Below are 16,794 nucleotides of genomic sequence, written 5' to 3' on the forward strand. Positions count from 1 at the left end.
CAATTCAGCATGTTGTTGGGCCCATCTGTAAGGCGCTGCATGGTGTTGTGGTTGCAAATAAATGGCTCTGAGCACTATGGGACGTAACATGTGAGGTCATCAGTCCTCCAGAACTTAGAACTACTTAAACCCAACTAACCTAAGGACATCACACACATCCATGCCCATGGCAGGATTCGAACCTGCGAGCGTTGCGGTCGCGCGGTTCCAGACTGAAGCGCCTAGAACCGCTCGGCCACACCGGCCGGCGTCGTGGTTGCAAATATTGATCTCACCATGGATGTCGGGAGTGAAGTTGAGCATCATACAGCCTAATGCGCAGAGTTTGAGCCGTAACACGACGTCCTGTGGCTGCACGAAAAACATTATTCAACATGGTGGCGTTGCTGTCAGGGTTCCTCCAAGCCACAATTCGTAGATAGCGGTCATCGACTGCAGTAGTAGCCCTTGGGCAGCCTGAACGAGGCATCATCGACAGTTCCTGTCTCTCTGTATCTCCTGCATGTCCGAACAACATCGCTTTGGTTCACTCCGAGACGTCTGGGCACTTCCATTATTGAGAGCCCTTCCTGGCACAAAGTAACAATGCGGACGCGATTGAACCGTGGTATTGACCGTTTAGACAACACGATCCGTTTACCTCTTTCCTGGTGGAATGAGTGGAACTGATCGTCTGTCGGACCCCCTCCGTCTAATAGGATCTGCTCATGCATGGTTATTTACATCTTTGGGCGGTTCAAAAATGGCTCTGAGCACTATGGACTTAACATCTGAGGTCATCAGTCCCCTAGAACTCAGAACTACTTAAACCTAACTAACCTAAGGACATCACACACACCCATGCCCATGGCAGGATTCGAACCTGCGACCGTAGCGGTCGCGCGGTTCCAGACTGAAGCGCCTAAAACCGCTCTGCCACATCAGCCGGCTCTTTGGGCGGGTTTAGTGACATCTCTGAACAGTGAAAGGGACTGTGTCTGTGATACAATATCCACAGTCAACGTCTATCTTTAGGAGTTCTGGGAACTGGGGTGATGCAAAACTTTTTTTGATGTATTTACTACCAGTCCACTGTGAACTTCATACGATTGACGACAAATGATTACCAATCTTACGACCGAGCGAGGTGGCGTAGTGGCTAGTACACTGGACTTGCATTCGGGAGGACGACGGTTCAATCCCGCGTCCGGCCATCCTGATTTAGGTTTTCCGTGATTTCCCTAAATCGCTCCAGGCAAATGCCGGGATGGTTTCTTTGAAAGGGCACGGCCGACTTCCTTCCCCATCCTTCCCTAATCCGATGAGACCAATGACACTCAAACAACCCCAACTAATCTTATGTTTCCAGCATTAGAAATCATATCGCTACCGAGATCACAGATGTAAACCATTTTACGAGGACGTGCTGGAAACTAAAGATTCCGAATTTTTTTTGTGGAAACTCTTAAATAAAACAAGCTTTATTAACATTCTACTTCTTTATTCTTCATGTTTACGTATTTATTTCTCAACATAATCACCCTGGTGACGAACAAATTTCCTCCAACAAGAAACCACTTTGTTGATACCGCCACAAGCGAATGACTGAGTTCGTTGACGGAGCCGCAAGCTCATCTATGCTTGCACCGCTTCATCACTATCAAAGTGAAGTCCTCGAAGGTGTTCTTTAAGTTTTGGAAAGATATGAAAATCGGATGGCGCCAAGTCGGGACTGTATGGAGGACGACCGGTACAGTGAATCCAAGGCGTCGGACTGTTGTAGACGTCGCAGTACTCATGTGTGGACTGGTAATAGGCTGCAGGCGAGGGTGCTCTGTGGGTGGGCGAACTGATTTCTTCACGATTAATAGTCTAATGTTTTACCTGTGTAGCGGATTGTAAAAACTGTCGTTGGCCATGTCGTTTTCCCTTCCTACTATTTGCACAGGGTATTTAGAAATCTTTGGAACAAACGCTAGAATCGAAACAACAGAGAATACTACAGTGAATAAATCACCTATGGAGCGTTTATACCTAAGTACATGCGTTGCATAAAATGTGGTACAGTGTATCCCTACTATAATTCTATTCCCTACGAAGGGGTCTCAGTTGGACGAGGTAACTTCATCAACTTACGTAAGTCACAGCTGGGTGGGTATAAGTCCCATTGCAGCTAATCACGAACATTGGTTTAGTGTCAACGTGTAGTGTGATTTCCCCATGATCATCTGATCGGCCAAGTATACACGACCTTCTTGAGGGACAAGTTGCTTGGACTACTGGAAACTGTATCTTTAGCAGTCATTCGCGTCATGTGGTTTATGCAAGATGAAGAACCGGCGCATTTCAGTCTGCTGTGTTATCTGTTTACCAGTGTAATGTCAACCAAGGATACGTGCCTGCTGTGTTTCGCACACACTATCTGCCCCAGCTTCGGCAGGAGTGTACATTTCTCTAGCCGACTAGCGAGCCACGAATTTGACAATTTTCCACGTTTTTAAAATCACTTTCTGTGTGTCACAGCATCTAAATTTTTGACATAGTGTTTCTCTTGGTGTATTCCTGTAACATAAAAAAAATTCTGGGCAGTTTTCGACATATGAGATAAGACCATTCCCTTGTCAGAGGTACAGTACACTGAATCAAAGATCAGGGCTAATGTTCCAAGAAATATCCATGTTCGGCATTCCCACGCTTTCACAATCTCCAGAAAACTGCTGAAAAAGTGAGATGAGAAAGTCATATGCCTTTCCTTGGTTCTTCTTCAACCGCTCATTGAATGTTATGTATTGGTTTTACTAGTTACTCATGCTTTCCGTGTCACAAGATCGTTCGGAGTGCAGGTTTGAATGAGTCCACGTCCAGATGTACAATCTGAAAACATAATTGTTCGTGTACGTACATGCTGGCATTTTTTCTCGTATTATAGTATCATTGTGGCTGAGGTGACTAAATCGTAATGAGTGCAGTGGTCATCGAGGTAAATGGGAAAATGTATCATTGTTGGATGTTCCGCTGCACATGAGTACAGTTGGTAGCGTGCAGCTCCCGGGTGGGGCACTCAGTATTCCGTATTGCATTTCCAACCTCGTCCATAATATACACTCCTGGAAATTGAAATAAGAACACCGTGAATTCATTCTCCCAGGAAGGGGGAACTTTATTGACACATTCCTGGGGTCAGATACATCACATGATCACACTGACAGAACCACAGGCACATAGACACAGGCAACAGAGCATGCACAATGTCGGCACTAGTACAGTGTATATCCACCTTTCGCAGCAATGCAGGCTGCTATTCTCCCATGGAGACGATCGTAGAGATGCTGGATGTAGTCCTGTGGAACGGCTTGCCATGCCATTTCCACCTGGCGCCTCAGTTGGACCAGCGTTCGTGCTGGACGTGCAGACCGCGTGAGACGACGCTTCATCCAGTCCCAAACATGCTCAATGGGGGACAGATCCGGAGATCTTGCTGGCCAGGGTAGTTGACTTACACCTTCTAGAGCACGTTGGGTGGCACGGGATACATGCGGACGTGCATTGTCCTGTTGGAACAGCAAGTTCCCTTGCCGGTCTAGGAATGGTAGAACGATGGGTTCGATGACGGTTTGGATGTACCGTGCACTATTCAGTGTCCCCTCGACGATCACCAGTGGTGTACGGCCAGTGTAGGAGATCGCTCCCCACACCATGATGCCGGGTGTTGGCCCTGTGTTCCTCGGTCGTATGCAGTCCTGATTGTGGCGCTCACCTGCACGGCGCCAAACACGCATACGACCATCATTGGCACCAAGGCAGAAGCGACTCTCATCGCTGAAGACGACACGTCTCCATTCGTCCCTCCATTCACGCCTGTCGCGACGCCACTGGAGGCGGGCTGCACGATGTTGGGGCGTGAGCGGAAGACGGCCTAACGGTGTGCGGGACCGTAGCCCAGCTTCATGGAGACGGTTGCGAATGGTCCTCGCCGATACCCCAGGAGCAACAGCGTCCCTAATTTGCTGGGAAGTGGCGGTGCGGTCCCCTACGGCACTGCGTAGGATCCTACGGTCTTGGCGTGCATCCGTGCGTCGCTGCGGTCCGGTCCCAGGTCGACGGGCACGTGCACCTTCCGCCGACCACTGGCGACAACATCGATGTACTGTGGAGACCTCACGCCCCACGTGTTGAGCAATTCGGCGGTACGTCCACCCGGCCTCCCGCATGCCCACTATACGCCCTCGCTCAAAGTCCGTCAACTGCACATACGGTTCACGTCCACGCTGTCGCGGCATGCTACCAGTGTTAAAGACTGCGATGGAGCTCCGTATGCCACGGCAAACTGGCTGACACTGACGGCGGCGGTGCACAAATGCTGCGCAGCTAGCGCCATTCGACGGCCAACACCGCGGTTCCTGGTGTGTCCGCTGTGCCGTGCGTGTGATCATTGCTTGTACAGCCCTCTCGCAGTGTCCGGAGCAAGTATGGTGGGTCTGACACACCGGTGTCAATGTGTTCTTTTTTCCATTTCCAGGAGTGTAGTAATGTTTAGTTCAGCAGCCTGTAAGTGTTCTCAGAGGTGATGTATCAAGTAAAATGGCGTTGTGCTACGACACCTGACTCTTATTCTGAGGACACCCTACTTAATATTTTTAGTGGTGTTCATAAATCACTAATGGGGAAACTGCTGCGACATAAGGCCAAAGCCAATTTCCTCGCCTTATTTAGTTCATTAGTGTTTGTGCACCACTTTATTCATCTATCCGCCCTTCTAGAAGTTTTCACTATGTGCTGGCATTAGGTTTCATGCTCTCTCTTGACTTTCATATACATACATAACAACAGAAAAGCAACATTACATTTCAAAAGCGGATTTTACGGCCAAGATCCTGCCATAAAAAGCAGTGAGGGCTCCCTGCGGTTACCGCGCTCACTCATTCTATGAATCCTGAAAATGACATGAACAGCTGCTGTCAAATAAGGGCGTCGTATTGCGATTTCCATTCATGAAAAATCTTGGCGAGACGCATGCATACTTTGATAAAAATGATTTATGTAAAGCCAAAGGTTGGATTGCCACACACTATGAGTCCTCTGACGTCTCATATGCCATCACAGACCTCCAAGTAGGTTCTTAAACATACCATTCTTATACTGAAACCACCAAAAAGACTCAACTAGATGCTAAATTACGCTCAGCCTCCGCCGTGCGACAAATGTTTATTGCAGACCTTTCTGTGTTGCAAGAGTTCGACTACGTAATACTCTATCTACTAAAATAAGAGACATTAACATTTTTCTGCCCTGAAAAATAAACTAACTCCTTACCTATTGAAACAGCCGTAGCTTCGATTTTACTCCACCCTGAGCTCTTGCACACCACTAAGCATAGCTTCTCAGATATTGTTATCCATAGTCTTAAAGGGAAGCGGAAATTATGTGGACCTGAAGAGGATGGCAAAAGACAGGAGAGCATGGCGAGTTACAACGTAAAAATCTGTCTTTGGGCAGAACACTATTGATGGTGATGAGAGATATAATTATGTTTGGCCCTCTTTCTGAATTTTCTTCTTCCTGCTGTGCTTTTATTACTCCCCTTTCCTTTTTATTATAAATTTATTTATTGAATTATAGTTATTACACCGTAAAGAGATCATCCAGTTCTTATAATTTTAAGTGTCTGGTCTGATGCAAGGACAAGGTGCGACCTTTCTCGTTTGTCCAAGTGAAATATCTTACTACAGAAACAGTAAAATAAATTGGTCAGAGTCAAGGTGAAACGATTTAGTTCACCGAATGTTTCAACATAACTTCTATCTTGTACACACATACTACTTTTTGTATGGCTAGCTACACTAATATTTACTTATCTAAATGCCATATCTAACCTTCGAGTAAAGGATTAAAAGTTCCTCTTCTTTAGTTCAGCTACTCTGTCCATTGCTAGTGATAATGGAACTAGTGGTAAACTATTGTGAATCATTCTGCTTACATCCCGCTGTTCTTTGTACTATCACCCACCAGGAGCGTTCTCTCACTACATTCCATTAAATTTCGGTGTCCCGCCTCTTTTGTGTGACTAGTTAATCTGTACATACTTCTCATACTGTCTTTTATTGTTATCGCCGACATAAAATTGCGAAAACTACGTAAAACAAGATTAAGAATAAAAGCATTCACGCATTGTTACTTACTGATGGAGTTTTCCTCAACTTCTAGAATTTGAGCTATCAATTCTCTCTCTGCTGGTTCTTCAGTCCTCGTTTCTACTTCCTTTAGGATAAGTGGAACTTTCATTATGTGCTGTACTGGAGCCACTAGCAAATCTGTTAGCTGCAGCTTCTTGCATCTCGGATCCCTGTTGCACCACTTTATGAAAAAGCAAACGAATTAGAAAGTTAAGTCACACCACATACGAGCAGCCATTGATATATATAAAGAAGAGTCTACGTTAGTTTATAACTCACAAAAATCTACAGTTTTATTCTGATCTTGATGAAATTTTGCATACATTCCCTTCAAGACTAAAGGTAGATCACTGTCTACATAAAGAGTTCGTAATCTGACTTGAAACATACATGCATCTAATACATAAAGCGGAAAGGTTGTTACCAAAACTCTCTAAAAGTTCTCGGCCAATTTACTTCATATTTCTACAGGACCCCCTAATGAAGATTTGGGCAGACATAGGCCATATATTTTTTAATATTCATAATATAAAAATCTTTATGTAATATATAAAGGAGAAAGGTTGATACCAAAAGTCTCGAAAAGTACTTGACCGATTTACTTCGAAGTTCTTGCCTGATTTACTTCAAATTTCTACACTCAGATGAAACAATGAAGAAAGTTAATGAAAAATTAAATGCCTACCAGACGAAATACATCGTTGTAAACTGACAATACACTGAGGTGACAAAAGCCATGGGACAGCGATATGCATATATACAGATGGCGGAAGAACCACGTACACAAGATACAAAAGGGCAGTGCATTCATGGAGCTGTCATTTGCATTCAAGTGATTCATATGACGTGATTATGGCCGCAAGAAGGGAATTAACAGTCTTTAAATGCCGAATGGTAGTTGGAGCAAGACGCATGGGAAATTCCGTTTCGGAAATCGTTAGGGAATTCATTGTTCCGACATCCAGTGTCTAAAGTGCACCGATAACACCAAATTTCAGGCATTATCTCTTACCACAGACAACGCAGTGGCCGACGGCTCTCACTTAACGACCGACAGCAGCGTCGTTTGCGTAGAGTTGTCAGTGCTAACAGACAAGCAACCTTGCGTGAAATACCGCAGAAATCAGTGTGGGATGTGTGGTGGAATTCGGCGTTAATTGCAGCAGATGACCGACGCGAGTGCCTTTGCTAACAGCACGAGCCGGCCGGAGTGGCCGAGCTGTTCTAGGCGCTACTGTCAAGCGGTTGTAAGTGCTTCAGTCTGGAACCGCACGACCGCTACGGTCCTGCCTCGGGCATGGATGTGTGTGATGTCCTTAGGTTAGTTAGGTTTAAGTAGTTCTAAGTTCTAGGGGACTGATGACCTCAGAAGTAAGTCCCATAGTGCTCAGAGCCATTTGAACCATTTTTTTAACAGCATGATATCGCCCCCGGTGCCTCTCCTGGGCTCTTGGCTATGTCGGTTGGACCCTAGACGACTGGAAAACTGTGGCCTGGTAGGCTGAATCACGAATTCAGTTGGTACGAGCTAATGGCAGGGTTCGAGTGGGGTGCAAAACCTACGAAGCCATAGACCCAAGTCGTCAACAAGGCACGGTGCAAGCTTGCGGTGGCTTTATAATGGTGTGGGCTGTGTTTACATGGAGTGGACTGGATCCTCTGGCCAAACTGAACTGATCATTGATTGGAAATGGTTATATTCGGCTACTTGGAGACCAAACAACAATGGGACTTTTGTGGATGACAATGCGCCATGTCACCCGGCCACAGTTGTTCGCTATTAGTTTGAAGAACATTCTGGACAGTTCGAGCGACTGGTTTGGCCGCCCAAATTTCCCGAAATTCATCACATTGAACATTTGTGAGACATAATCGAGAGGTCAGTTCGTGCACAAATTCCCGCACCGGCAAAACTTTCGCATTGTAGACTACTATAGAGGTAGCATGGCTCATTATTTCTTCCGGAGGCTTCCAACGACTTTTTGAGTCCATACCACGTCGACCTGCTGACATAATCCGGGAAAAGGGAGGTCCGACACGACATAAGGAAGTATCCCATGATTTTTGTCACCTCAGTGTAACTCCTGTTGCGAGAATAATTACAACGGCAATACTCGTCTTGGATATAGTACCATCTCTCACTAGATCGCGGGACAAGCGGAAGCTCGAGAAATTGCCGGAAACATGATTGTAAACTCTTATTTGTTGATTAGATACCCTCGTGACATATGACGTATACTCTAGAAGATTCACAGTGCTATACAAACGCTAAGACAGGTGGTGAATATAGTACCAACAAAAGTCACTAGATCACGGACCGATCAAAACATCGAACAGAACCCGAGATTTCCCGAAGTGTGGCGTAAATTGTTTCAACAGTTCGAGTCGTGATCAAGCACAGCCCTACTCGAAACAGTGCAAACTGAGCTGAAGCAATAGAAGATGAATTCTCCAGTGCAATACTTGTCGCAAAATGTAGCGACAAATGGCGCAACTAACCATCTTTTCACACAGGGGAGAACGCATTCAGTCGTCGCATTCCGTTGACAAATAGTGATTCAAACATGCCCGTCGATTTAAAGCGACTGCTATTTTCCATACGGTTGCATTCGCTATGAGTACCAATATGACAAACGCCAATCACTTTGTGTGCCAGATATTAAACACTCGGTTAACGCCGGGCACTGCAGCTAGTGTAATATACTCTTTAAGTGACGAAAATTGTATTTTAAAACATAGCCATATAAATCTGATCAAATCAAATAGCATGATTATCCTAGGTAATATTTATTAATCTAGTTTTAAATTAGAGGAGGAACACTTTCAAGGAATTAATTACAACGATTCGATATCTTGTAAGCTGTAATGTCTGCTAATGCGTTTATCTCACAGACCTCAGGAAAGCAAAAGAGGCATCCTCTCCTCTGGTGAAATGCAGAAATCGCTCTGCAGTTAGGGGCAAGCGGGCGTCACTGTGAAGTCCAAAACGTTAGAAGAGAGCACAGTATCTTTTCAGATAGCGAAGGCAATGGCTCAACAAATAATTTTATAAATTAGAAAAAGGTCGTAGAAAGAGTTTCTGAGTTCGGTAAATCATTCCCCTGTACCCAAAACAGTATGGGGATCAATCAGAACGATTTCAGGATAAAACGTACAAGTGCTGTAGCTGCCATGAAACGAAAAATTGTTTTCATTCTTGGTATAGTGTGCTGTAACATACACTGGTGAGACAATACGTTATGACGACTGCCGCCAAGAGACTGGCTGTCGACTGGTGACGTTGGGGACGTGTGACGAGACACGAATGGGGAATCGTTCTAGCGACGATACAGGCCACAAACGGAGAAGCGACTAAGGGAGGATTGTTAAGGTCCGGCAACTGAGAACTAGCATCTCGGAAAAGACGATAGTGGTTGGCTGTTCGCGTGCTTCAACCGTGAGCATCTATGGAAAGTGGTAGAAGGACGGTGGACCAACGAGTAGGCGACAACGTGTTGGGCGTCCACGCGTCATCACAGAACCAGAATGACATAGGCTTGACTTCTCCTGTAAAGCAGAATAGACGGCGGTCTGTGGTAGAGCTCACGACAGAGTGCAGTACTGGTGGAGGCACGAATGTTTCTTTGGACACCGTTCAGCGTACATTGTTGAACCTGGGGCTCCTTAGCAGAGAGGCCTACATGCTCCCATGTTGAGGAAATGACTTCGTAAATTATTTCACAAGCTGCGACATGGTCGCGAATAGAACAGTGATCCAGAAAGTGTAGCAGCAAATCAGTACCGAGACTGAAGTTGGTTATTGCTGATCGAAAACAGTAGCCTGAGGATCTAAAAGTTTGTGATCATAGCCGCGAAATAAAGAAATTTGTCGTCAACTATGATCACACCGGGCAAGGTAGTATCGAGATTGACAGAACGAGGTAGCGCCATGGTTAAACCATTGGACTCGCGTTTTGGAAGCACGGCTGTTCACATCCACGTTTTACCATCCGTGATTTCCCTAAATCGCTCAAGGAAAATGTCGGGATGGTTTCTTTGAAAGGGCACCGGCGATTTCCTGGCCCATCCTTCAAATATTCCGAGCTTGTGCTCCATGTCTAATGACATCGATGTCGACGGGACATTAAACCCTAATCTTTCTGTGTTCCCTTCATCGAGTCATCGAAATTGGATCGTGGATAAATGGACACATGTTGCTTGGTCGCATGAATCACGTTTCCTGTTACACTAGGTAGCTGGTCGTATCCGGAAACGCTGTCACCTGGGCAAACAACAGTTCTCAACACGCACCTCGCTACGGGCGCAGATTGGTGGGGGCAGTGCTACGTTAGGGGCACCGGAAAGTAATGTTTTTTACATTAAATTCGAACAGATAAATTTTTAACAAGTTTTTATTTTTAATCAATGATGTAATCACCCTCGTTATCAACAAACTTTTGCCATCTAATGTTCAAATTCTCAATGCCCTGTCGATAAAAATCAATTGGATTTTGAGCAAAATAGGCACTATCTTGAGAAGGCATTTTGGACATCATCCAGATTTTCACAATTTTTGCCACTCAGAAAATGTCGTAGCGACCGGAATAAATGGAATTCTGATGACGCAATATCGAGCGAATGTGGCGGCTGAGGCAATACCTCCCACCTCCGTTCATGAATTTTTTCTAGGGTACGTATTGTGCAGTGCGGTCTTGCGTTATCGTGTTGCAGAATAACGCCTTTTCTGTTGACAATCGCTGGGCACTCAGCAGCTAAAGACTGATTTATTCAATCCAGTCGTTCGCATTAAAGTTCTGCATTCATAGTTTGTCCACGTTTCAGTAATTCGAAATGAACGAGCCGGCGCATACGCCACCAAACACACAAAAGTGCCTGTTTTTGGGTTTCAAATTGGCTTAGCTGTACTTCCTAGCGATTCACTCGGACAGAGCCGCTGCCCTTTGCTTTTTGGATTATCACAGAGAACACATTTTCCATCTCTAGTGATCAAGCGATCAAAAAATCTGTATTGCGCCGCTGAAGCAATAAGTGGCGAGTGGTGGATCGGTTAGGTTTATTTGTCTTTATCAATCTGCTAAAAACGTTCTTGGGTAGTTGAACAATGCTGTTTAAGAGTGCTGACAGTTCCTCGTGCGGCGTGGCGGGGTTTTATATTCCGTATGCTGTGCGGGTTTTGATAAAAAACACCACCTCATATCTACAATTACTGAGGCCGCGCAACTCTAGTAATGAAATAAACATCTGTCAATAAAAATTATATTGGATGGTAGGATAATGGATTGGCTTCTGGAAAATAATGTCCAAAATTTCCACACAAAAATGTTTATTTGTTCTTATAACCAAAGAAACGGTTCTATTCAGTCCACATTAAAACTATTGGTTATTTTCGTCAAGTTCACAATTCATACACTCATTTCGCACGCACAGCAGCCAGAAATCTGTCCATATCCGACCCGAGTTAAATAACGTATCCATAGTCATTAATTCCACCACTAACACGAGTTATGACATTCGGTCCTTCTGGTGGATTTCAAAAAAGGAATTGGTCGCCAAAAATGCTCAGTGGTTGAGTACTGAAACATGCCACGCGGATACTAAGAAGGCCAAATTTTCACACGTGAATATCATTCCAACAACACATTTCAAAAAGTTCCAAATTTCACAAAACTGTCCGTAATTACATCAGCGTTAGTCACGACACATATCAAATGCGAGGAACTCAATATTCCTTCATTTTACACATTATTTTGACTCGCACTAGTAACATGACTGTCCGCGTTCAAAGCTAGCGAGAAGCTCCCTTCTTGTGGCCTCACTCCCAGTATAACTATCAAGGAACGAGTGGGAATCATCTTAATTCTGATTGGCTAACCATGCTCGCTGCCAATCAGAATGCTCACTCATACTCGCTCCCAAACTGTCCTTACATACAGAGGCATCTACGTCGTTCTGATATACAAATAATATGTAATGTTTAATAAACGAAAACAAAAAGGCAATAAATCAGGACACATTTTTTAGATACAGATAATACTCCCACTGCCTTTCTGGCTACTCTGTTACAATAGCAATCACACCTAGACATACGTCATCAGCAAAGTGGGTAAATTCCCTATGAACATTTTCCCACGACAGGCTTGCGTAACTCTTGCAGGTTACTTAAGACGGTATATAATGCAACATCAAAATTTGACGAATGTCCCACGTGCACACTCTCATTCACTCACGTATACTCCCACAACAATCTTAGACACCAGTAATAATTCTGTCTGATTTTTATATTACGAAAACGAAAAATAATTAATGTTTTAGTATGAAAATCTCAGTTAATTAATTCTGCACCCTGAGAGTTCTATTTATGGTTTTAGATGATACCAAAGGATAAACTATTATATTTCCTAACTGAATTTAGTTTCCTAAGTGTCAGTTTTTCACTTTTTTAGTGATTTTTTTTATCTCTGAGACTATGATAGTTATAAAGCTGAAATTTGCATACAATCTTTTCCTGAATGTCAAAAAGTAGTGTACCTTCTTTGAAAATGATTGAATAATATTTAATATCATTTATTTAGGTTCTTATAGGTGGTGAATGTACGCGACCAGAAAGAGACATTGGATAGCTTTCCCACGGCAGGTTGTGACAGATGCGTGCGTGTCTCCTGGTTAGGCCTGCAGATATCAGCCCCCGAAGTAACATCCAGCTAGCTATCCTAAAACAAACGTTCGCTCAGAACAAACTTGCGACGCTACACATCCCCTAAGAACCTAAAATCTCTCCTGAGCATATTTTATGGTTCTTATTGCGGACAAGTTTTATTTTTTTTCTCTTTTTTTAGTTGAATCTTTAACTACCACGGCACTGTTAATCAAAATTTGTTTTCCTCAATTAACCAAATATCTAAGCTACATGACAGTATTATATACAGTTACATTGAATATCAAGGGCTAGGACTGAATAGCATACAATCAAATGAAATTACAGAAAATTTCCATTTTTTTCTCATATCACATTTTTCTTACAAAATTATTCTTGAAGTCTCCTTTTTTTTTTCAAAACTGAATTATCAAAATATTTACATCGGACAAATTTTACATTTTCTCTTGAAACTACAAACTTTTTTCTCCAAACAAAAGTTTCTTATTCTTTCATTATGAATTTAAGCAAAAACAATCAGTTAACACTCCGCTCTATCAGCGTCCAAAAAATTGACTACAAATATAATTTTAGCACTGTGGAGGGTGTCCTTTCCTATCGCAGAATATATTCACTTCGATATGGTGGTCGTCTCTTTACGCAACATTTCTTTGACAACGCATTGGGGTTCCGATATCTACCTCCGATGAATGACATGGGTGCGGCGGATCACTTCTAATCAACACTTACATATGGGTCACATCATGGGCTCGTCAGTGGGACAGAGCGTCCAGCTCTGTCTCAAACTGGGTTCTCTCTCAATCTCGTATCAGGTTCTGTCATATTTTCGTTCCTGCAATATACAGTACGTCTAAGAGTCCATTCTTGATCTATGCATACTACCCTAACATACATATATACTCTAATCAGCAATTGCTGCTCGCAAATTCAACCTCAAAGGACTGTATGACAAACTTTTTCGAAAACTTTACTGTCCTCCACAATTTACTTCTTCTTTATACAATAAATTTCTTTCGCTGGCAAATTCATATTTCACTGCAATTTGGCATTTTCTTTACAGTAGTTACATTTAATACTAATCCTTTCAGTAAAAAGTGAACTAACTGTCCCTAAAAAAATTCAACAGTACCCCAAAATTGGCACCATCACTGAATTCTTTTTGCAAAATCTCATAACGATTAAGCAAGTTACTGTTACAAAATCTGCTGCTTCATAAATATCTCTCTTTCTTAACTCTTTTTCAGCAAACGAAATTTACTGCTTGCCTTCACACAAATAAACTACCGTACACAAAGAAGAAAATACAACATCATAAAAATCCTGCAAAACTATCTCCGCCACCATCTGCGGCTCTAAGAAACATCATTAAACATTACACAAAGAAATACAAAATCATTAAGCACTGAAAATCATTCAGTCCACCTCCTGCAGTCCTGCATCCCTTCTATATACATCTTACAAAAAGAGAAAACAATTTTATCACGTTACTAAAATTTACTTATGCCTGCTTCAGTAGCTTTGAGACCCATCCTACATAATACTATATACAAAGAATATCTATTCTATTGAAAAGTCTTCAGCAAAATCTCTTAAAATTATCCTTCCCAGCTCCTGTGGCTCTAGTAAAGTCCTCTCATCATACACATATTACACAAGAAATACACTAATATTGGCAAAGAATACCAAAAGTAATGTAGAAAATTTGAACATAACTCCTACCACCTCGGTGGCTCTGCCCTTCTCGTAAACAATATTCAAGAAAATTTAAAAAAATCCTTACAGAGCAGTACTGAACCTGTTAGCCAGTTACTGTGGCTCTACATAATACATAACTGAAACTAACTCCTGCCAAATTCTGTGGCTCTCAAAGCACCTCTAACACCAGTCAGTTACTGTGGTTCTTCATCATTCCATGATCAAATTACAATACTGGGTGGTCCATTGATCGTGACCGGGCCAAATATCTCACGAAATAACCGTCAAACGAAAAAACCACAAAAAACGAAACATGTCTAGCTTGAAGGGGAAAACCAGATGGCGCCATGGTTGGCCCGCTAGATGGCGCTGCCATAGGTCAAACGGATATCAACTGCGTTTTTTTTAAATAGGGACCCCCATTTTTTATTACATATTCGTGTAGTACGTAAAGAAATACGAATGGTTTAGTTGGACCACTTTTTTCACTTTGTGGTAGATGGCGCTGTAGTAGTCACAAACATATGGCTCACAATTTTAGACGAACAGTTGGTAACAGATAGGTTTTTTAAATTAAAATACAGAACATAGGTACGTTTGAACATTTTATTTTGGTAGTTGCAATGTGATACATGTACCTTTGTGAACTTATCATTTCTGAGAACGTATGCTGTTACAGCGTGATTACCTGCAAATACTACATTAATGCAATAAATGCTCAAAATGATGTCCAACCACCTCAATGCATTTGGCAATACGTGTAACGACATTCCTCTCAACAGCGAGTAGATCACTTTCTGTAATCTTCACACATGCTTTGACAATGCGCTGACGCATGTTGTCAGGCGTTGTCGGTGGATCACAATAGAAAATATCCTTCAACTTTCCCCACAGAAAGAAATCCGGGGACGTCAGATCCGGTGAACGTGCGGGCCATGGTATGGTGCTTCGACGACCAATCCACCTGTCATGAAATATGCTATTCAATACCGCTTGAACTGCACGCGAGCTATGTGCTGGACATCCATTATGTTGGAAGTACATCGTCATTCTGTCATGCAGTGAAACATCTTGTAGTAACATCGGTAGAACATTATGTAGGAAATCAGCATACATTGCACCATTTAGATTCCCATCGATAAAATGTGGGCCAATTTCCTTCTTCCCATAACCCGCCAAGGTCGCAGCCATCGTGGATTTTCCGTTGCCCAATAGTGTATATTATGCCGGGATACGTTACCGCTGTTGGTGAATGACGCTTCGTCGCTAAATACAACGCGTACAAAAAATCTGTCGTCGTCCCGTAATTTCTCTTGTGCCCAATGGGAGAACTGTACACGACGTTCAAAGTCGTCGCCAAGCAAATCCTGGTGCACAGAAATATGGTACGGGTGCAATTGATGTTGGTGTAGCATTCTCAACAGCGACGTTTTTGAGATTCCCGATTCTCGCGCAGTTTGTCTGCTGCTGATGTGCGGATTAGCAGCGACAGCAGCTAAAACACCTAGTTGGGCATCATCATTTGTTGCAGGTCGTGGTTGACGTTTCACATGTGCCTGAACAATTCCTGTTTCCTTAAATAACGTAACTATCCGGCGAACGGTACGGACACTTGGATGATGTCGTCCAGGATACCGAGCAGCATACATAGCACATGCCCGTTGGGCATTTTGATCACAATAGCCATACATCAACACGATATCGACCTTTTCCGCAATTGGTAAACGGTCTATTTTAACACGGGTACTGTATCACGAAGCAAATACCATCCGCACTGACGGAATGTTACGTGATACCACGTGTTTATACGTTTGTGACTATTACAGCACTACCTATCACAAAGCGAGAAAAGTGATCCAACTAAAACATTCATATTTCTTTACGTACTACACGAATATGTAATAAAAATGAGGGTGTCTATTTTAAAAAACGCAGTTGATATCCGTTTGACCTATGACAGCGCAATATAACGGGCCAACCATAGCGCCATCTGGTTTCCCCCTTAAAGCTAGACGAGTTTCGTTTTTTTGTAGTTTTTTCGTTTGATGCTTATTTCCTGAGATATTTGGCCTGGTCACTATCAGTGGACCACCCTGTATATACACTGTACATACAAAAAAAGGTCCTTATAGAAAAACATTAAGCTTGACTCATTCCAACTTACGTGGCCCTCCAACACCTCTTATTCATTATATTCAAGAAAACATACATTATTGACAATATTAAATACACTTTAGTCCACCTCTCTGGGACCATCAAATCATCTCACTTATCTTTATGTTTGGTTTGGTC

The 16,794-nt window shown here is 43.0% G+C and overlaps 1 protein-coding gene across 1 annotated transcript in view; it reads right to left on the reverse strand.

Moving 5' to 3' along the window:
* The window catches only part of LOC124722196 (pleckstrin homology domain-containing family G member 7-like), a 543,685-nt gene that overhangs the window by 95,218 nt on the left and 431,673 nt on the right, over window positions 1–16,794 (reverse strand). The window contains exon 10 of the mRNA XM_047247394.1: window positions 6,159–6,333. Coding sequence (XP_047103350.1) covers window positions 6,159–6,333 — 175 coding nt within the window. The remainder of the gene's footprint in view (window positions 1–6,158; window positions 6,334–16,794) is intronic.

The sequence above is a fragment of the Schistocerca piceifrons genome, chromosome X (genome assembly GCF_021461385.2).
Source record: "Schistocerca piceifrons isolate TAMUIC-IGC-003096 chromosome X, iqSchPice1.1, whole genome shotgun sequence".
In the NCBI taxonomy this organism is placed as follows: Eukaryota; Metazoa; Arthropoda; class Insecta; order Orthoptera; family Acrididae; genus Schistocerca; species Schistocerca piceifrons.